The sequence below is a fragment of the Carcharhinus amblyrhynchos genome, chromosome 7, assembly GCF_965287045.1.
Source record: "Carcharhinus amblyrhynchos chromosome 7, sCarAmb.v2.hapA, whole genome shotgun sequence".
Lineage (NCBI taxonomy): Eukaryota > Metazoa > Chordata > Chondrichthyes > Carcharhiniformes > Carcharhinidae > Carcharhinus > Carcharhinus amblyrhynchos.
This window is the reverse complement of record NC_137330.1, coordinates 30,558,512-30,581,203: the sequence shown is the minus strand read 5'-3', so window position 1 is coordinate 30,581,203 and position 22,692 is coordinate 30,558,512. Positions and strand designations below refer to the sequence as shown.

The 22,692-nt window shown below is 43.2% G+C and overlaps 1 protein-coding gene across 1 annotated transcript in view; it reads right to left on the bottom strand.

Moving 5' to 3' along the window:
• The window catches only part of tpo (thyroid peroxidase), an 80,723-nt gene that overhangs the window by 23,361 nt on the left and 34,670 nt on the right, over positions 1-22,692 (bottom strand). Inside the window, exons 6-8 of the mRNA XM_080193176.1 lie at positions 21,208-21,337; positions 10,168-10,377; positions 7,274-7,789 (exon numbers count right to left, since the gene is read on the bottom strand). Coding sequence (XP_080049302.1) covers positions 7,274-7,789; positions 10,168-10,377; positions 21,208-21,337 — 856 coding nt within the window. The remainder of the gene's footprint in view (positions 1-7,273; positions 7,790-10,167; positions 10,378-21,207; positions 21,338-22,692) is intronic.

The following is a 22,692-nucleotide window of genomic DNA, read 5'->3' as shown; positions in this document are numbered from 1 at the left end:
ATTGCTGGCCTCTGAACCCCCCAAACCTATTTCTAGCCTCCTGGAGGTGTTTGGGCTAGCCCTGATGTCCCACCTGCCCCAGAGCCAGCCCCAATCTCCCCAGTCTCCAGGCCTGATATCCCTGACCCGCTCCCCATTGGCATTAATGATCTCTTCACACCACTACTGGTTCCCCCCCTCCACTGCTGCTGGCAACCCCAACCCTGCAGCCCCAATCTCCTGACAGCCCAGGCAACCCCACCCACCCACCCTTCTGCCAGCCCGATGGCCAGTCCGATCACCATCCTCCTTTCCTCTACTCATGATCCTAGTTCAGAGTGGCAGCAGTCCCCGCTTCCTCCACTGAATGTCTCTCAATAGACCCCAGTTTGCCCTGGGCAGTACCAGGGGGCCTAAGGAGCACTCCTGATGGCTCTCTTCACTCTAGCAGGATTGGGCTGCCTGATCCCCGTTATTGGGGAGCTGTTGTAAACCCCACTGGAGTGAAACACTCCCAGCAGAGAGGGGGGAGAGGATACCGTGCCCGGAGATTTCAGTCCCAGGCCTACTAATCATATGGAAATCCCAATTCCCGATTTTGTTATCGGTGTTGATTTCCGGTAAGATGCTCTTTCAGTGCAGATCTGATGGGCCAGATGGACTCCTTCTGCACTGTAATGATTCCATGGTTCTCAGTAAGGGTGACAATGTAACTATCACTGATTATCAGAAAAACCTATTTGGTTCATTAACGTCCTTTAGGGAAGGAAATCTGCTGCCTTAACCTAGTCTGGACTACATGTGATTCCAGACCCACAGCAATGCGGGTAACCTCTGAATAGCTTAGCAAGCTACTCAATTTAAGGAATGTGAGGGATAAGCAACAAATGCTGGCCCAGCATTGCCCACATCCATGAAAGAGTAAAGAAAAGAAAACAATAATCTCTATACAGAGAGGGATGTCTACAATCCATTGTGCACAATGAGGCATTGCCGATAACAAGCAGCCGATCCACAAAACCAGTTTTATATACTGGTGATAAGATGAAACTCCAGTTAAATATCTCTGCACCATTATTGCAACATGTGCCATAAAAATAGTGAAATGCCAGAAATAAATGGAAAAAAACAACTAATTCTAATTGCCAGGATCCAAGCCCGAACACATTTAGTGAAATAACGTTAAGTAATATTTTAGTAACTGGTGGCTTTATAATTGCACACCAAGCCCTAGACCTGCCTGTCCAAATTGGCCGAGTAACCTAAGACAGCAAAGGCATTAATTCCAATATTAAGTTGCAAAGCTTTGAGTCATCATCACACCAGTATACTGAAATGTAAATCATTGGCCATTATGAAGGTAACTTAGCATTCTATTTTTGAAATGGAACAGTGAAGACAGTATAATGATAGTTCTTGGAATGTATCTTATGGGGGATTTAGTAGAATCTAGATTTTATCATGAGAAGAGCTGAAGATAGCATGGAATCTTATATCTTGAATCGGCACATTGGGCATGTAGCAGGCAATAGGGATGAAAATCTCGGAATTCCCAAAGCAGGGATTCCTCTGCACTAACCGCTGGCTTTGCTGACTCTGTTGGGATTTGTAAAGTCAGGCAATTGGAATAGAGTGGGTAGCTTTCTCTGCTGGTATCAGTACAGATAAAGGTGCAGTAAGGGGAAGAGATGGCCTAGTGATATTATTGCTAGACTGTTAATCCAGAAACTAATTTAATATTCTGGGGACCCGCCTTCGAATCCACCATGGCAGATGGTGGAATTTGAATTCAATAAAAAATATCTAGAATTAAGACTCTACTGATGCCCATGAAACCATTGTTGATTGTTGGTTCACTAATGTCCGTTAGGGAAAGAAATCTGCTATCCTTACCTAGTCTAGCCTTCATATGACTCCAGAACCACAGCAATGTGGTTGACTTCCAACTGCCCTCTGAAATGGCCTATCAAGCCCACTCGGTTGTATCAATCGTGACAAAGTCTGAACAAAGAAGTGAAACTGGACCATGTGGCATTGATGTAGGTGCCTGCAAAGACAACTGCAAAACAAACAGCCCTGTCGATCCTGCAAAGTCCTGCTTACTAACATTTGGGGGCAAGTGCCAAAATTGGGAGAGCTGTCTCACAGATTGATGAAGCAACAGTCTGACATAGTCATTCTTACGGAATCATATCTTACGGATAACACCTCAGACACCACCATTACCATGCCTGGATATGTCCTGTCCTATTGGCAAGACAGACCCACCAGATTTTCGATACAGTGGTATACAGTCAGAAGGGAGTTTCACTGGGAGACCTCAACATCAACTCCATCAACTTTGGGTTAAACATAGGCAAGGAATCCTCATACAGGTTAGCACATACTGTCCTTCTTTGGCTTTTGAATGATTACTCCTCCATGTTCCTCCTTGGAGGAAGCACTGGGGATAGCAAGGGAGCAAAATTTACTCTGATAGGGGATTTCAATGTCCACACCAAGAGCGGCTCGGCAGCAGCACTGCCAATTGAGCTGGTTGGGTCCTAAAGGATATAGAGGAGTGGCACGGTGACACAATGGTTAGCACTGCTGCTTCACAAGACCAGAGACCTAGGTTCGATTCCCAGCTTGGGTTATTGTCTGTGCGGAGTCTGCACATTCTCCCTGTGTCTGCATGGATTTCCTCTGGGTGCTCCGGTTTCCTCCCACAGTCTGAAAGATGTACCGGTTAAGTGCATTGGCCATGCTAAATTCTGTACCCAAAACAGGCGCAGGTGTGTGGTGACTTGGATTTTCACGGTAACTTCATTGCAGTGTCAATGTAAGCCTACTTGTGACACTAATAAATAATCTCCGGGGCGGTACGGTGACACAGTTAGCACTGCTGCCTCGCAGCGCTAGGGACCCAGGTTCAATTCTGGTCTCAGATCACTGTCTATGTGGAGTTTGCACATTCTCTTTGTGTCTGCGTGGGTTTCCTCCGGGTGCTCCGATTTCCTCCCATAATCCAAAGATGTGTGGGTTAGGTTGATTGGCCATGCTAAATTGACCCTAGTGTCAGGGGGAGTAGCAGGGTATATTAGCAGGGGTTACAGGAATAGAGCCTGGATGGGATTGTGGGCAGTGCAGAGTTGATGGGCCAAATGACCTACCTCTGTACTGTAGGGATTCTATGATATAATTGCTTGACTGGTTCTGCAGCAGGTGGTGAATGAACAAACGAGAGGAAATAACATACTTGACCTTATCCTTACCAATCTGGCAGCTGCACATGCATCTGTCCATGACCGTATCGGTTAGAGTGACCACCGCACAGTCCTTGTGGAGACAAGATCCCACCTTCACATTGAGAATAACCTCCATCGTGTAGTGTGGCATTATCAGCATGCTAAAGGGGACAGACTTTGACCAGATCTAGCAACTCAAGGCTGATAATCCGTGAGGCGCTGTGAGCCATCAACATCAATGGAACTGTACTCCAGCACCATCTGCAATCCCATGGTCTGGCATATCCCCCAATCAACCATTACCATCAAGTCAGGGGTCAACCCTGGTTCAATGGAGAATGCAGGAGGGCATGCCAGGAGCAGCATCAGACATACCTAAAAATGAGGTGTCAACTGGTGAAGCTATCAAACAGGACTACGTGCATGCCAATCAGCATAAATAGCAAGTGATAGACAGAGCTAAACGATCCCACAACCAATGGATCAGATCTAAGCCCTGTAGTGTTGCCACAACCAGTCGTGAATGATGGTAGACGATTAAACAACTCACTGGAGGAGAAGACTCCACAAATAGAACAAAGAACAAAGAAAATTACAGCGCAGGAACAGGTCCTTTGGCCCTCCCAGACTGCACCGACAATGCTGCCTGACTGAACTAAAAGCCCCTACCCTTCTGGGGACCATATCCCTCTATTCCCTTCTTATTCATATATTTGTTCAGACACCCCTTAGAAGTCACTACAGTATTCGCTTCCACTACCTCCTCTGGCAGCGAATTCCAGGCACCCTCTGTGTAAAACCTTGCCTCATACATCTCCTTTAAACCTTGCCCCTTGCACCTTAAACCTGTGTCCCCTGGTAATTGACTCTTCCCAGGAAAAAGTTTCTGATTATCCATTCTGTCCATGCCTCTCATAATCTTGTAGACTTCTATCAGGTCTCCCCTCAACCTTTGTTGTTCCAGTGAGAACAAACCAAATTTCTCTAACTTCTCCTCATAGCTAATGCCCTCCATACCAGGCAACATCCTGGTTAATCTTTTCTGTACCCTCTCCAAAGCCTCCACATCCTTCTGATAGTGTGGCGACCAGAACTGAACACTGTATTCAAAGTACGGACTGACAAAGGTTCTATAAAAATGCAACGCGGCTTGCCAATTTTTAAACTCAGTGCCCCAGCTGATGAAGGCAAGCATGCTGTATGCCTTCTTGACTACCTTCTCCACCTGTGTTGTCTCTCAGTGACCTGTGTACTGTACATCCAGATCCCTCTGCCTATCAATATTTTTAAGGATTCTGCCATTTACTGTATATTTCCCATCTATATTAGACATTCCAAAATGCAATACCTCACATTTGTCCGGATTAAGCTCCATCGGCCATCTCTCCGCTCAAGTCTCCAGCTGATCTATACCTTATTGTATCCTGTGACGGCCCTTATCTCTATCCGCAATTCCACCAACCTTTGTATCGTCAGCAAAATTACTAATTACATTTTCAAGTTATGTTTTCCTCCAAATCATTTATATATATTACAAACAGGAAAGGTCCCAGCACTGATCCCCATCCTCAATGATGAAGGAGCCCAACACATCAGTGCAAAAGATAAAACTGAAGTATTCACAGCAATCTTCAGCCAGAAGTGCCAGTGGATGATCCATCTCGGCCTCCTCCAGTGGTCCCCAGCATCTCAGATGCCAGTCTCTAACCAATTCAATTCATCCCATGGGATATCAAGAAATGGGAGTAACTGGATACTGCAGAGGTAATGGGCCTTGATAACATATCAGCAAAAGTACTGAAACTTGTGCTCCAGAACATGCCACTCCCCTAGTCAAGCTCTTCCAGTACAGTTACAACACTGGCATTTAGTCGACAATGTGGAAAATTGCCCAGGTATTTCCTGCGCACAAAAAGCAGGACAAATCCAACCCAGCCAATTATAGCACAGTCTACTCTCGATCAACAATAAAGTGGTGGAAGGAATCATCAACAATACCAACAGGCAGCGCCTGATTAGTGATGCCCAGTTTGGATTTCCACAGAAACCCTACAGTGCAGAAAGAGGCCATTCGGCCCATCAAGTCTACGCCTACAACAATCCCACCCAGGGCCTATCCCCATATCCCTACATATTTACCCACTAATCCCTCTGACCTATGCATCCCGGGACACTAAAGGGCAATTTAGTTTGTCCAATCCATCTAATCCACACACCTTTGGACTATGGGAGGAAACCGAAGCAGCCAGAGGGAACCCATGCAGACACGGGGAGAATGTGCAAACTCCGCACAGACAGTGACCCGAGCCGGGAATCGAACCCAGGTCCCTGGAGCTGTGAAGCAACAGTGTTAACCACAATGCTACCATGCCGCCTGTGTTTCGCCGAAGTCACTCAGCTCCTGACGTCATTACAACCTTGATTTGAACTTGGACAAAACAGCTGAATTCCAGCGGTGTGGTGAGAGCGACTGCACTTGCATTCAACCAAGTGCGGCATCAAGGAGCCCTAGCAAAACTGGAATCAATGGATATCAGGGGGCAAACTCTTCCCTGGTTGGAATCAGACCTGGTACAAAGGAAGATGGCTGTGATTGTGGAGGGTCAGTCATCTCAGCTCCATGACATCGCTGCAGGAATCCCTCAGCATGGTGTCATAGGCCCAACAATCTTCAGCTGCGTCATCAGTGACCTTCCTTCTGTCATAAGGTCAGAAGTGGGGATGTTCGCCGATGATTGCACAATGTTCAGCACCATACGCGATTCCTCAGATACAGAAGCACTCCACGTTCAAATGCAACAAGATCTGGGCAATTTCCAGGCTTGGGCTGATGAGTAGCAAATAACATTCGTGCACGCAAATGCCAAGCAATGGCTATCACCAATAAGAAACACTCTAACCATCGTCCCTTGATATTCAATGGTATTACTCTCACTGAGTCCCCCACTGTCAACATCCTTGGGGTTACCATTGACCAGAAACTCAACTGGACTTACCACATAAACACAGTGGCTACAAGAGCAGGTGAGAGCTGGAATACTGCGGCGAGTAATTCACCTCCTGATTCCCCAAAGCCTAATCACTATCCACAAGACACAAGTCAGGAGCGTGATGTAAAACTCCCCACTTGTCTGGATGGGTGCAGCTCCAACAACACTCAAAAAGCTTGATACCCACTTGATTGGCACCACACCCATAGGCACCCACTCCCTCCACCTCCTCACTAATAAGAGTGTGTACTATCTACAAGATACACTACAGCAATTCATCAAAGCTCCTCTTTTCATATCTTTTGTGATCCTTTGCTGTTATGAATATGGACTTTACTTGGCCACTTCCACTGCAGGATCACACTTTGTGTCTATTTCATATGATTGTCCAGTCCGTCATACAAACCAGCCTCCCATCTATTGATTCTGTCTACACTTCCTGCAGCCTCAAAAAAGCAGCCAAAATAATTAAGGACTCCATCACCCTGGATATTTTCTCTTCCACTTCCTTCCGTCAGGAAAAAGATACAAAAGTCTGAGGTCACGTACCAACCGACTCAAGAACAGCTTCTTCCCTGCTGCTGTCAGACTTTTGAATAGACGTACCTCACATAAAGTAAGTCTTTCCCTGCACCCTAGCTATGACTGTAACACTACATTCTGTACTGTCATTTCTTTCTCTGTGAATGTATGCTTAACTGTATGGTGTGCAAAAAGCAATACTGTTCACTGTATGCTAATACATGTGACAATAATAAATCAAATCAAATCAAAGTTTGGTCAGCTCTCTGGAGACATGATTGAATGGCATTCTGGTGGGTGATGCCAGCCAGTCAATCTCGTTTTTTTTTCTGATAAGAGAGGTCGCCTGCTCCGATTCCTCATCAAGTGCCAGTGCTGATCCAATGGGATGGTAATGGAAAATCATTGGGACATCATTACCTCAATTTTGACTACCCAATTTCTGCCTTGCGCATTTATTTGCCTTAGACATGGTCGAGCATTTGGGGGACAATATCTACCATGAACAGTTCCTGTAACAACCTTTAAAAGTGTAGAAATAATGAATTTACTAACCTGGTGCAAAGCGCCAATGATTTTACGTGCCTCTTGGTATATGGTTTCTGAATTCCAGTGAGGATTTATCCTGTGTAAGGCTTTTGCTAAACGATTATGTTCACGCATCCATAATGTGTGCATTGAAGCAAGAGTAAGCACTTCATTTGCTCGACTTTCCCCTGCCAGGAAACATTCTATTCTTTCATTCTGAGTAACATTAGTCTCTTGCACACATGGAGATGGTACCTGATCAACAAAAGGCAACAGGTCATGGTTGCCATCCTTGTATTTTGTGTTGGTGAGAAGGAGGCCCTCCTTACTTGAATGATCCCTTAGCTTTTTCTCATGGACCCGAGTGCTCCCATAGACAGTTGAGGCATCAATAAAGGAAGTTACTGCATTAATCTGTTGCCGTGAGTTCAGACCTGACAGAGTTTCAAAGGCCATTCCTTGATCTCCAGTTCCACAAGTAGGTGAGGAACGATAGAATGTCATACATTCATTTGTTTTGAAACGGGGATCACTTTGAAGTACCTGATGAATATTAAAATGTGGCAAGATTAAAAATATCATCTCTACTCCGCTTTTATAGCTTCCAGTCAATAAATCAAAGAAGTTGCAACATCATATACTGCGGGTCTATATTTAAAGATCACCTTTTATGTCCTCTGTCTATCTACAACAATTAGCTAATCTCAGCTGGAATTTTGACAGGACCACAAATAATTTACAATGCTGAAAGAGGACATTCACCCTTTGTAGCTGGATTGGCAGTTTGCAAAAGTAATCAAAAACCAATCATGTAATCTTACCTGAGCCCCATTTACCTGTATTTTCCTCTGCATCAAATATTTACCCACTCTTTTAAAAGTTGTGATGTTGCTGCATTAAAGAGCCATTGCGGTAAAGAAAATCATGCTCAAACAATTCACCACATGAACATGTTCTCCTTACTCTATCCTCATATGCTTAGTGAAAATGTTGACTGACATCCTCCACTCATACTGAGGGCCTTTTTTCCATAAAAAACTTTCATAATAGCAAATACACCTATTAAATCAGCTCCGTTCTTGTTGAAATATTCCAGAATCTCAATTCTTTACTCTTAACTAGACTTTCTTACACCTAGAATGACCTCTGGTACACGTTCTCTATTCCTTAAATTTTATGTCCTTTATATAATGGGCACTCAAAATTGCACTCAGTACTTCGGATGTGGTTGAATCATTGCCTCGTACAGGTAGTAAGTGAACAGCTTCAATTTAAACATATATTTAGGGACACTTGGCTAAAAACATCATTGGAATTCAGTCTCTGAGGCTGTGGAAAGGGCATTTCTAACCAGCTAATAAGATTTATAGGTAGAATATAGTCTTTTAGAGGACAAGGAATCAGTTAAGAACCAATTGATTATTGGGCAAGCTAACACAAACAGCTTACACATATGTAAATGCAGCAAATGAATCAAAACAAATAATTATGATTTTAAAACATATATGCTGATATTTTAAATGTATTTCAATGTAATATATGCTTTAGTCAAGCAAAGTTACCAAAAGGCATGGTGGTCGGAGTCAGTAGTTTAATACCAAAGGTCTGGGAACAGGTTAGTCAGCAAGTCTAATCAGGTAGCTTCCCTAAGAGAGGGTGTATTATGCAACATTATGAATAGATGTATTCATTTCCCAGACACAAAATAGGTATGAGCCTGGACACAGGAAGATATGTCTATTTAACTTCGCAGTGGGCAGGTGGAAACGTGCACTACAGTAGCGTCTGCCATTACCAAGTGACAGGGAGTTAGTTACTGCCAAAGGGGAGACTATGTCTGGAATCAGTTGGATGAATAAGATATATAAGAACACGATAGGGGTGGCATGATGGCACAGTGGTTAGCATTGCTACCTCACAGTGCCAGGAACCTAAGTACAATTCCGGCCTCAGGTCACTGTCTGTGTGAAGTTTGCAAGTTCTCCCTGTGTCTGCATGGGTTTCCTCTGGGTGCTCAGGTTTCCTCCCACAGTCTGAAAGATGTGCTGGTCATGTGTACTGACCATGCTAAATTGATCCTAGCATCAGGGGAACCGGTAGGGTAAATGTATGCGTTTATGGGAATATGGCCTGGATAGGATTGTTATTGGTGTAGACTTGATGGGACAAATGGCCTTCTTCTGTACTGTAGGGATTCTATGATTATACATGCTATTAAGTATCTTATGATTGGCTGAGGTACTTGACAGAGATTTGTATTATATATAACTGTTAAATGGAATTGATTTTAAGCTAATGAAAGGTGGAATTATTGATTATGAAAATGTATAATTGATCTTTATTTGACTTTGTAATTCAGTTCTTTCGGAGAAGTCCTGTCACCCTTTCTTTAGAGCTATTTAACCCTTTGTGAGACTCTGGTCGGCTGTATGTTTGTATTGTACTGTCTTGTGTTTTCATGTTCTATGTTAAATAAATTTGTTACGTCTTTTGCAGAGATAGTTGCCTTGCGAGTTTTGAATTGTCTTAGTTTAAGACATAAGTTGGCCAACTCTTGAAATTTCCCCACAACAGAGGCCCTTTAATGCAAAAAAAAACTACTATTGATGATGCTAAATAATTATTTTCTCTATCCCTTAACTATGCTCGGAGATAGGACTGTAGGGAATCATTGGAAGAGGGAAGACTTGAAATGATTCTGCAGCTCAAAGTAAAAGCTATTCAGAATGTTTTCTTCAAGCTTATCCAAAATCTTTACCTCAAAAATGCTCAAGGAGGCATCAAGGATTGGGACAGTGATATCCTTGGTCCAGATCCAAGGTTGAATCTCAAATAACCAACGAAACCTTGAAATTCAAATATTTCTTGACTGTTGCCCATAATCTACAAGAGTGCAATGGTCTGTTAAAATTCCACAATACCTTTATTGGAAAACAGGGATTCAGATTCTGGCAGATGTTTCGACAGTCGACTCCTCCCATGTAAGTTGCTTGACTCGTGGTCTGAGGTGTGAATGCAAAATCATGGTCAATATATTGACCCCATTCAACTAGGATATGCGAATATAGGTGATCTTCTGTCATGTTTGTCTTACTGGATGTACGTAGAATTCTGTTGGTTATATCTCGGACCTGTCAGAGAAATAAACTATTTAATATAGTGACTGATATGCGTAGGCTGCGTGTAGGTTTAGCACTGGCATAAAATGGCTGATAAAATGTGCCTTATATGAAATGGATTGAGCCTGAGTTCAAAGCTCAGGCAGACACTTAAACAGGTTCCCAAAATAAAAATGATGAGGTACTCCTCAGAATAGTCTTGTTTGAACCTTTGGAAGAGACCATTGTCCTCCTCCTAGTGGAATTTGTCTTTGCAAAGAAGGTGTGAAAAGAGATGTGACTTTTTTGTCGAGGTTCATCCCGAGCAGCTCTGTGACGCAGGACTCTGTGGTCTATGGGCTGTCCCCAGGGACACACTCCAAGACAAATATCAGCTGTTGTTGGAGGATTATCAACTCTTGGAAAGACACTCTTTTGTCTGCCTGAAGCTTGTTGGTTTTTCAGTTTAAAGAATTGGCTTCAACCAAAGATTGCAGACTGGCACATTCCAAAGCCCATTACTGTTTGCTAAGGAATGCACTAAAGATTGGGGCAGCCGCTGCAGATTCACAATGGAGAAGGCTGCTGTTTAAGACATTTCAGCATTAGTGAACTGAAGGGAGGGGAACTGAAGGGAAGGGAGCCCTCCAGGCTGTACAGCTCATGTTGAATGTAATACAGTAAATATCACAATTATACTGAAGCACCTCAGAGTCCAACTTGAATACACTTGCACCATTTGTAATGTCTGTAACGTTTCCTTGACTGTATTGAAGTACCTCAAAGTGCAACATAATGTATGTAAGGAGTATTGCACTTTGTGTGATGGCCGCTTTGAAATATTTGTAATGTTCTTTCAGGTATCTTCCAAATAAAGTATATTTTTGCAATAAACAAGTGATATAAGGAGAAAGAACTGGGGTTGTCTGTCATGGAACAAAATAGATGCTTAAAGCAGAATGAGCAGCAGAATAAATTAGATTGTAATGCACAATGTGATTGTGAAACTGTAAGAATTAATATGATTAGCAGTGGACACATGAGGTGAAGGATACTGAGGAAAATACAGAGGTGGAGTAACTAAATGTTACAAGCTATCGAGGGGTGTATCACTAAGAGAAGATCCAGTTATGGCTAACTTCTCAGCAACAATGGCACTGAACATCAAGAAGGGTCAAGTTTCATCGCTGCAATTCTATTTGGTATATAAAGCGAGAGCAATCCATTATAGGTTAGGAGTTTAGGTTTAAGACCTTGAAGATTAATTTCAGAGCATCTCAAGTTCCATCCATTGGGTTGTCCAGATGGAAGCAACATGAATATTTGCTGTTGCTTGAGCTGAACCTTGCACTTCATCATACAGTATTAAATCTGTTGCAACTAGACACGCTCACACTTAGTAATTAATAAGACAAGATGTTGACAAAGGATTTGCTTCCAGGAACTACCCCTTACATTATATTATAAAGCCAATATAATACAAATAAATTGGGAATCGATAATTCTTGTTCAAACAAAACAAAGTTAAAACCCATATTGATTACAGCTTGGTCTATTGTTATAATAAAAATTCTTCCAAAGTTTAATTTGAACCATATTTATACATGGACTGGAATAGTAAAGAATTGAAGAATCCATTCAATGCCCCTGAAGATGATTAACACATCTGCTTAGTAGTGTAAGCTATGGTTAAGAACTCGTATCTCACAGAAAAAAACTCAATGGGCAGAATTCTCTGGCTGTGCTCGCCCTAAAACCAGAGAATCCCACCTGAGGTCAATGTTTGCATGCCCTCCCATCCCGCTATGATTCCCAATGGTAAGTGGGGTGGGAGAGTTCCCCCAAACATTTATTAATCTTTTCACCCGTTGAAGACTCAGGCTGTAAAATGGTTTCATAGGTCTTATCCCTCCACCTCAAGCAAGTGATCGCTTCTCACACACAAATTTTATCAGTGAAAGTCTTTGAGTGTTTGGGCAAGGTGAGGTAGAGTAGAGTGAGGGGCCATTACAGCCAAATATAATTGCTGTTCTCATCTGAATGCACACTTTTTAGCAAGAATCTCCAGATAGTGACCATGAGGGGAACATTCCTGTCTGATTCTTGCCTCCTCTGCATGTGGGTTTACTGAGGCTGACCATCATGCTTTCATCTCCATCTTAACTGAGGTCAGCAAACTTAGTGAAGTCAAAGGCCACATCACAGCTCAGTCCTGTTCATTGTGGAGTCTTCAGTCATCAAACGTTTGCAGTGGATAGCCCAACACTGCAAAATCTCTGACTGCATTCTCGGCTAGGATTCTCTAGTGCAGCTGCAACAGAGGAGTTTTGGCTGAGCACCAAATTCCCCATTCTTGGTCATAGAATCCCGCCCCAATTCTTTACACATAATCCTCCTAAAGCACAAATTGGGCATTTTCAATGAAGGCTCAGTGACCGCCCTTCACAAGCACTGAGTTCTGAGGTGGGATGCACTACTTTCCTGTACATTATTATTTTGTTTGATTGTGCAACTAAAAAGAGAGCATTGAAGAATGAAGTTATACCCTGTCTGCTTTAACACAAGAATTGAACACTAAAATTCTTAATGTTGGCAGGCACTCATGCTGTATGTGTCTGTCAGTTCCACTGATGATGCAGAATTAATATCCGGGCCCGAAAGCTACACTTATCCCTGCAAGATTTATGGATTCATTTGCTGATGCAGACCACTGTGATGGGCTAAACTGAATTGCCACGACACCTAGCAGAACCGAATCACTCATTCTAGTAGCCATCATTGTGGCTCTGAAGTTAATATGAAAGCCTCTTTCCAGCAAGTTGTGGGATTGGGTGGTGCACAGTGGGCGCTGAATGGATTTGCTAGGAAGAAGGGGAGGGACCAGTCGTCAATTCGGGGAGTGATCCAGATTCGACTGTATCAATGCATTTTGACTTGCGGGATTCACATTGCCGAGCTGTGGAGTGAATGGGGTGGTGTGCCTGTATGACTCAATCTCAGCTTTATTTAAAGTGACAGCGCACACATGGAGATGTTCAGGATGAATGGTTGGAATAGAGCAAGGACGGTCCCCAGATTCAGTGGTGCTTTGCTTGAATTATTGCAAGGAGGAGAAGGGCCATACCTTTCCCCAGGGCTGCAAAGAAGAGACTGACAGCTCTCCCAAGGAGGCATGCTGGAAGTTAAGTGAGGAAGTGAGCAGTGGGACGGACTATTATGCTCAAAGTATGGATGCAGCCGAAGAAGAAATTTAAAGACCTAACCAGGTTAGGAACAGATACTAAAAGAGAAAGTGCTGGAAAATCTCAGCAGGTCTGGCAGCATTTGTAAGGAGAGAAAAGAGCTGACATTTCGAATCTCTTTGTCAAACCACTAAGGAAGAGATACTTACTGCTTCACCTAATTCCATGATTAAAGCTCCGCACTTTTGTTGTACCTTGCTAAGTCATCACATCACTCCTCACATCCATTCAGCTTTCAGCAGCAGTCAGGCCAACTTCTCTTTCTATGCACATCCTACTTCCTCATGTATCCAACCTCCATTGTCACTCACTCCACTCCTTACACAATGTGATAGACCTGCCTGAATGTCACCTTCACTGACTGCACTATACCCAGCAGGTCAAACCTCATCTTCACTCACTCACACATCAATAACTGTACCTCATATAAGAGAAGACAGCACAAATGCAAGAGTGAGGGGGAAGACCAGGTATGGAGCATCTCAAATTGTTGAGCAAATTGATGCAAAATGAGGATGCTCCGGAAACAAATAGCACATAAATAACCAGAAACTGAACTGAACTAACCATTTTTGCTTACTCATTTACAGGATGTGGGCATCGTTGACTAAGTCAGCTTTTATCACCCATCCCTAGTTGCCCTTCAGAATATGGTGGTGAACTGCCTTCTTGAACAGCTGCAGTCCCTGTGGATATGCATAGTAGGCTTACGTTAACACTGCAATGAAATTACTGTGAAACTCCCCTAGTCGCCGCACTCTAATACGAGAATTTAGCATGGCCAATGCATCTGACCATCACGTCTTTCTGACTGTGGGTGGAAACTGAAGCACCTGGAGAAAACCGAAGCAGCCATGGGAGAATGTGCAGACTCTGCACAGACAGTGACCCAAGCCGGGAATTGATCCCAGGTCTATGCTGTGAGGCAGCAGTGCTTTTACCTCTGTTTCCTTGGCCATACTCCAATGCAATAGTAAACTTAGACTACCATAATGATATTTTCCAGGAGGCCTTATTGGTAGAACAAAAGAAGTTTGTTTACAAGAATTTTGCACGAGCTGCATACTTGTGTCTAACCCACAGTAAAACCTACACTAAAGAAAAACTCATTTCCTTGGAGAGATTGCCCACTCGAGCTCTTGATTACTTGTTCAGACCCTGTGAGCCTTACTCTGTTCTGTTGCTCTTAAGGGGACAATCACCACAGCTACACACAATTATTTTGGTGCAAAGCAAAGGCAATTTGCAAAGACACTACTAACATCTCCTGAGGATGTTAATTGCATCAATATCTAACTGACTGCCTGCAATAATTAAAACATTGATTTTTGCTGAGTCAATTTCTTGTCGGCACCTAAACGTGATTCCATTAAATCCGAAGTGGACACAGTGGAACTGGACTGAGATCTTGATTAAATATTTATTTTAATTACTCTCTTGTCTGCCTCCCCACCCATCAGTTCTTGGTGGTTGAAATTCTGCATTTCCCACCCCCAATACATCAATCTAGGGAGATAGCTTGCATTTGATAGTCGTTTCCAAACTATAAAATTTCCCTTTAATTGCACAATATCTAACTACTTAACATGTGAATGCTGCTGACATAGTTGGGCAGAATTGACCTGGTAGAGTTATCAAGCCTAATGGGTGCGAGGGAACTGCATAAACGTTTGCTACTTAAGTGGGATCTCTAAAGCACTGTGTGATCAATGCCTGCATTAAGTCATGCACTGAAACTCAAAATGCCAGTTGGCATTGTATAATATTCTGCATCACTAATATTCTGTTTCACATTTGTGTGCAAAGACCCTGACGGTTGCTCACCAGCAGACATGCCAAACCTTTACTCCGTTAAATAAATGTAACCTTTAGACACCAATACCCACTGGTACATTGTTGTCCTGGAACCGATTTGCATCCATTGAGAAGGATACTGTCAAAGGAAGTTAAGTAAAAATAGCAGAGCCATTGAGTTCTGACTGCCTTTCCAAACTTTCTTAGGTGACCCCGATCATTAGATTGGGCAGCTCTTTGCCACTTGCCCAATGTGTCTCAGTGATAGATCAATTAATCATCGGGTGTTTAATATCTGATTGTCTAAGGCCTACATTAGGTTTGCTGTGCATGCATGCGAATGCACAGAGTGTGGGAACGAAGGTTGGTAAGCTGCAGTTGCAGAGAGCTAAATGAGAATATGATGATGTGACCATACTAGAGACCTGGCTCAAAAAAGAGCCTCTCTGTTGTTGTGAAAATGGCAGAAGGGTCCCAAATCCAGAAGTCCCATCCCCAAACATGACATCTAAAGTTTCTGCGAGGGAGGGGACGGACCCGGGTCAGGATTCGTGCATGGGCACATCTTGGAGGCATCTGCTTTCACTCATGTATGATTTTGGGTTAGATGTTTCAGAAAGCTGATATGTGCAGACCTGGTAGGAGCAGGTCTGAAATTTTGAATTTATTTTGGCAGGTCAGGCTGGCTGGGGGTGGGTGGAGAGGAAGTTTGGAGGGAGTCAGAGGGTTGGGAGGAGGAGAGTTGAAGAATATGGGGTCTGAGGGTTGGGGAAAGTCAGAGATTGGAGGTTTAAATGTGGGTGCTTTATTCCTGTCTAACATTCATGCGAATCAGAACTATCCAAAGCCCCTAAGTGTAACTCATTGTTGGAAGTTTAATCTGAGGTTTCCAGATGCAAAGAAATTACCCTCAGAATTTGAAACTGGGGTCTTTGTATTGGGATTTTTGAAGGGTCCACAGTGCCTCATCAGGGATGCCTCTGGGATATGACCACCTGGAAACCAGAAGATCTGGGCCATGCTTTCAGGAATGATGGTCTTCAGGTACATGAACTAATTGGAGAAGCCAGGGCTGTTCTCCAAGAAAAGAGAAGAGAAGATTAAGAAGAGATATGAGATGCTCAAAATTATGAGAGATCTGGCCAGAGTAGACAAAGAGAAATTCTTCCTTTGGCCAAAGGATCAAGAATCAGAGTTCACTGATTTAAGGTAGTTGGCAAACAATGAGATGAGGAAAAATCATTTTATGTAGTGAATGGTTCGGATTAGAAATTTTCTGGCCCTTTCTGCCAGTGGGATTTTCCAGTCCTGTCTGTGGTAAACCCCTCACGGTGCCTTTCCCAACGACAAGAGGGTGCACTGAATGCAAAACCCTGTTGGCATCTGCAGGACTGGAAGATCTCATTGCTGGCTAATGCAGGCCATCTCCGCCACTAGAAAATACTCCACGGGGCTGGAAAATCCTGCCCACTGTCTGAGAGTATGTTAGAAGCAGATTCAATCAAGGCCTGCAAAAGTAAATTGGATAATTTTCTGAAGATAAAAAAAAGGCAGGCTGCAAGTAAAAAGAAGGGTGGAGAAGGAGTAATTTATTGTTAGACAGAACCTGCATACTCATAGCTGAATGGACTCCTGTGCTTTATTCTATGATTCTGATAGACATGAGTAATGTCCACAAAAGTGAGACAAGAATGATTGTGGTGACAGAGCGATGATAGCAGGTGTGGAGTAAGAGATGGATTGCCTGACAAGTGATAGTTTTATCTTCCATGATTCTATGACATGTGGTCCAGCACATAAAGCTTCCACTACAGATGCTGAAAACCTAAGTTTACCCCAAAGTAAATTGGGAAGTAACTTAGAAATCTCTTGAATAGTAAAGATAAACCAACATAGAAAGTGAAATGTGCCTTCAATGTACATAAAACCATGGAATCCCTACAATGCAGAAAAATGTAATCTAGTCCAATAAATCTGCACTGACTCTCCAAAACAGCATCCCATGCAAGATCTCCCCTCCACACTATCCCCAAAACCTCATTCATTTACAATGTCCTATCCTGCACGTGTTTAGACTGTGGCAGGAAACCAGAACATAAGAAATAGGAGCAGGAGTAGGCCATCTAGCCCTTCAAGCCTGCCCTGCCATTCAACAAGATCATGGCTGCTCTGAAGTGGACCAGTTCCACTTTCCCGCTTTCTTCCCATAACCCTTAATTCCCCTGTCTATCAAAAACCTATCTACCCGTGACTTAAATATATCTAGTGAGGTAGCCTCTGCCACTTCAACGGGCAGAGAATTCCAGAGATTCACCACCCTTTGAGTGCAGAAGTTCCTCCTCAACTCTGATCTAAACTGCTCCCCCCCCGCCCTTATCTTGAGGCTGTGCCCCCTAGTCCTGCTGTCCTTTCTGAACGGGAAGAATCTCCCTACCTCTACCCTATCTATCCCCTTCATTATCTTATACTTCTCTCTAAGATCCCCCCTCAGTCTTCTAAACTCCTGGACATCTAAACATCTGGAGAAAACCTATGCAGAGGGTAATATAAATGGCTTGGTGTGTTAATCTGTATGTTAGCACCCTCAGCTCAAGTACAATTTTTGTCTAGAATTACAAAATTCAGATAATATCTGCAAAAAGTTTCCTGAAATAGCCAGTTGGGCAGGTAGTTTACAAGTCCTGCTGGATGCGTGTTTGATAATGAACTATTCCCAAGTTAAAACAGAAACAAAATTCATCCTGAGCTTGCTGCCAGTGTTGACAAAAACATAAATACTTTCTGCATTACTGCAAACTGCACTCACTGTATCTGGACAGTGATTTTCCCATGACAAGAATAATAGAATAGGAAGTCAACTATTTCACTTAGCTTCCTTAATGCATTTTTCCTTCGGTAATTTTTCACTGCTGACAAGTGTAATAAATAATTATCCCCATGCACTGTTAGATCAGTTAAAGAAATTAGCCATGGCAACTGTTGATAAGGACAGTGGCCTTTTACAGGAGCCGCAATAATTGTGTAGATTGGAGAAGATCAGCTATCAATGTCAGCTCAACTGTATTTTATGATTAAAAGCCATAAGATTTTGAGCGTTTGCCTTTTTATTGCTATAAATCTTGCAAATTAAGCTGGTTGAATAATTTGAACAAACTTTACCTATGACAGAAATAGAAATCTATTGTTGTATTGATGTAAATGAAATTCCCAGTACATGTATGTTCAGCAGTAAAGATCAGTTGAAAAACTAATAAAGCAGAATAATTACCTACATCAAATTTTTATTTCATTCCAGAAAGGATTTTTCCTTTCAATTTTTGAGTTATTTCAGCTATGATCTACAGAACTTGCCCTTTACATCTTACATGGAACCCTAGGTTACCATGGTCACTAGGAATAAAAGGTCATATGCTTCACCATTTTTCAAAGGCTGTCTTTGCCCATTCTCTCAAATGTAACCTTTGCTAAAAGCATTTTAACCATTTAATTACTGAATACTGGACTACCTTTTTCAAACACTCTTGATTTGATTTATTTTTGTATCCTGTGCACCCTGAATATATGAAACCACACCGGATTCCAAATGCTCCAGTTTCCTCCTTCATTTCAAATACCCTGTAACACATCTCGCACTGTTCTCAACTTCCATTCTTCATGTAGTGCAAATCTCTACAGAGAATTTCATCAAGATCCTTGAAAGACCATATGGAACAACAAGGGCAGTGGGTGCATGGGAACATTACCACCTGGAAGTTCCCTTCCAAGCTATGCACCATCCTGGCCATCAAATATATGGCCGCTTCTTCAAATTCCTGAAACTTGCTCCCTAACAGCACTGTGGGTATACGTACACCACATGGACTGCAGCAGTTCAAGAAGGCAGCTCACCACCACCAATCAGAGATGGGCAATAAATGCTGGCCAAGACAGTGAAGCCCACATCCCTCAAATGAATTATTTTTTCAAAATTAGTATCGCCTAAACATTACTCCCAACTTCCTCCTTTAATCTCTTCAACTTAGGTATTATCCCATCATGCTCCGACATGTATAGCAGGATTTTCTGGCCACGCTCACCCCAAGATCGGAAAATCCCACCTGAGGTCAATGGAACTTTGCATGGTCCACCCCTGCCCTCTGTGATTCCTGTGGGAGGTGGGGTGGGAAAATTCCACCCTTAGTCTTTCACATTGGCTTTTAAATCAAAAATTTAGTTTTCCTCTGTACTTTTAGTAATGGACCAGAAATTGAACACTGGATCCTAAAGGTACTGGTTAATACTGGTATTTCTCGGCGCAACATTGAGGGCCGAAGGGCCAGTACTGCGCTGTAATGTCCTATGTTCTACTAAGAGCAACAGAGAATCTGCAAATCTGAACTTTATTATTTATCTTTACGTTTTGCGATGGATAACAGAGAGCTGGACAATTACTATGACATTATAACCACTTTTTATAATGGAATCAACCATTACTCTGACCATTGTTGAGATCACAAGACGAACTATCTTATAATGAGGCAATTGGTGTCATGGGGGCGATTCTCCCAGCCGGGAGAGATAAGGGAGGCCATTTAGCTAGTTCTCTGTCTTCGGGGACAAGATTTCTGGAGTTGTCAGCACTACGTTGGATTTGGTGCAGAGCTGACTTAAATATTAAAGTTTGGATTTTAATATCATTAACAGGCCTTGAACTTCAGGCCCGCGAGTCTCTTCTCTTTTTCTCCCTCCACCCCACCCCCCACACTCTGCCAGGGGTGTGGGGGGTGGGGCGGGGGGGGGGTGGGTGGAAAGAACTCCAGCAGGGTGTACAACAACTCCCACTAACGGGGAACAAGCAGCCAAGCCCGTTGGAATGAAGGGAGGCCACTGATGTCCTTTCAGGAGGTCGGGATGTAGGGGTGACCCTGGAGAATTGCCAGCTTCTCAGTGCCAGTCTGGCTCCTTTGCACTGCCCAAGGGGGCATTTTGGTATTGCCCACTAGGCATTGGCAGTGCCAAGGGGGTGGGGCCTATTGGGTCAATTGGTGGAGATCCCCTGCTACTCTGCACTTGGAATCAGTGGATTGTGGGCACAGGGAGAAAAGTGGATGATCAGGGGCTGGTAGGGGGGAGAAACATTGTGGTTGGGCAGGAGGTCGGCAATTGGGGGGTGGAGGCTATCAGAAAGCCAGTGATGTAGGGTCACAGGGCTGGCCCGCGATTGGACTGGCCAGCGACTAGGAGGCCAGCAGTGTGGGGCTACCATTCATGCTGAGATCTCTGCACTGACAGATTGGCGCATGTGCAGTGGCCCACTCAGCACTACGCTGCCGGCCTCCCAGCGAGAATAGACACTGTGCCCAGATTTTTGGTGTGAATCACTCTAAGGCACTCTGTGATGCACAGAGCATGGGAGACTCATTTTGAAAATCCCACTATAAAAACAGTGGGAATTACTCCCATTTTTACGCAAATTCGGTATTTAGAATTATTTTGGCAGAATCACCCACTATAGATTTCTAGCTTACAACTTTCAGTGTTCAGGTCCAACAACAACATCCAAGAGAGTCTATCATTAACACTATTTTAAGTGTTGACTGTTCAGAAGCTTCTGTACAAAAGTGTTATTGTGAAACACTTCACATCAGTACTAATTAAAAACAAAATTACAACACGTGCAGAAGTGATCTCTATTTAGCTAATGCTGGGTATTTCAGTGAATGTGTCACTTTACAATTTCTGCCTCATCACTAAGAATATGATGCTCTTTCAAACAGAAAACATTTTTATTTTTTGATCAGTATTTTCTGAGCTAAGCAAAGAGTTTGTTGAACAGGATAGTACTTACAAGGGGTAACTTGAACCCTCTGTACAAGCATTCAGGATTCCATCCTTTAGGCTGGCTGAATCCATCCTCATAATCTGGGGGAAGCCATCGTGCAAGAGCAACATTTGACATTCCCCACCTGGGATTATTTCTAAAAGAGAATGCAGAAAATGCTGACTAACTCGTGAGGGCACAAGTCATTTTTATAACAATCAAATAATTTATTCTCAAAGGATTCCTGGTTATTTATGGAGGTAATCTTGTTCCAGCCACTAAACTGCATTGTGAATGCTTTCGCTGAGAATAGAAATGTTGCAAAGGGAGTGATGAAACTGTGCATTCAGCCAGTGGTAGATTTTTTGCCTTAGTCACTATACTTAGTTGAGTGTCAGCATCACTGTGAATTACCAAAGCTGTTCTGAACAAACAAGAACAAAGAAAAGTACAGCACAGGATCAGGTCCTTTGGCGTTCCAAGACCACGCCAATCATGATGCCCTAATTAAACTAAAAAAAACCTTCTGCCTTTACTCAGACCATATCCTTCTATTCACGTACCCATCCAGATGCCTCTTAAATATTGCTGCCTGCTTCCACCACTTCCTTTGGTAGCGCATTCCAGGCACCCACCACTCTCATAAAGGAGGTGGCACTCCTTATTACAAAGTTTTTTTTAAGATTATCAGATGGAAAATGTTTGTATTGTAGGACATCACCAAAGAGCAAGATAAAAAGGTAATTTAAGGACCAGTAATTAGATGATATCAAACTAGTTGATTTCAGGGAAAAGGACGTGCATCGTAACTGGATATGGTAAGGCAACAGTTATGCTTCTGGGCGAGAATCTGGAAGGCTAAATTACCCGAGTTCAAACACTACCATGGCGGTTTGAGAATTTGAATGCACTTCTCTAAAAAAAACCTGGATGTAAAAAGCTGATACCAGTAAAGTGGTCACAAAGCTGTTGGACAGTTGTTAAAACAGGTAGAAAAAAAATCTGCCATTTTGGTCTATATGTGATTCCTGTCCTGCACTAGAAGTTCAAGGTGGGCACATCTTGGCAGTTATACTAAGGTGCACATTGCCCAATTTTTGGCACCACTGTCTTCACTTGTTTGCTCAAATATTTGTTGTTTTTGTCTTGTTATTTCAGAGCTTTGCTAATCAGATGCAAGACCTTTCCTAATACAAACTCTATGGATAGAACTTCATGCTTCCTCCCTTGCCCCACTTCCCTGACGGCTATGAGGTGACAAGGGAAGGGATGACACTAGGGCACCCTTCTTCTTAAGGCACAGTGACCTCTGAACCACAGTTCCCCCACCCAGCCTAACCCCTAAAACCCCAACGGCTGCCGTTGCGACCAGATGTTCCTGTACCCTCCTAACCGAGGAAACCCTGCTACTTATCTGCCCTCCAGATCCTGGGGCGTAGTTCTGGGCAGCTCCCAGTGCCTTTCCCAGCCACTGCAGAGCTGGTGCCAGCAGGACTGGAGAGTTGCCAGTCA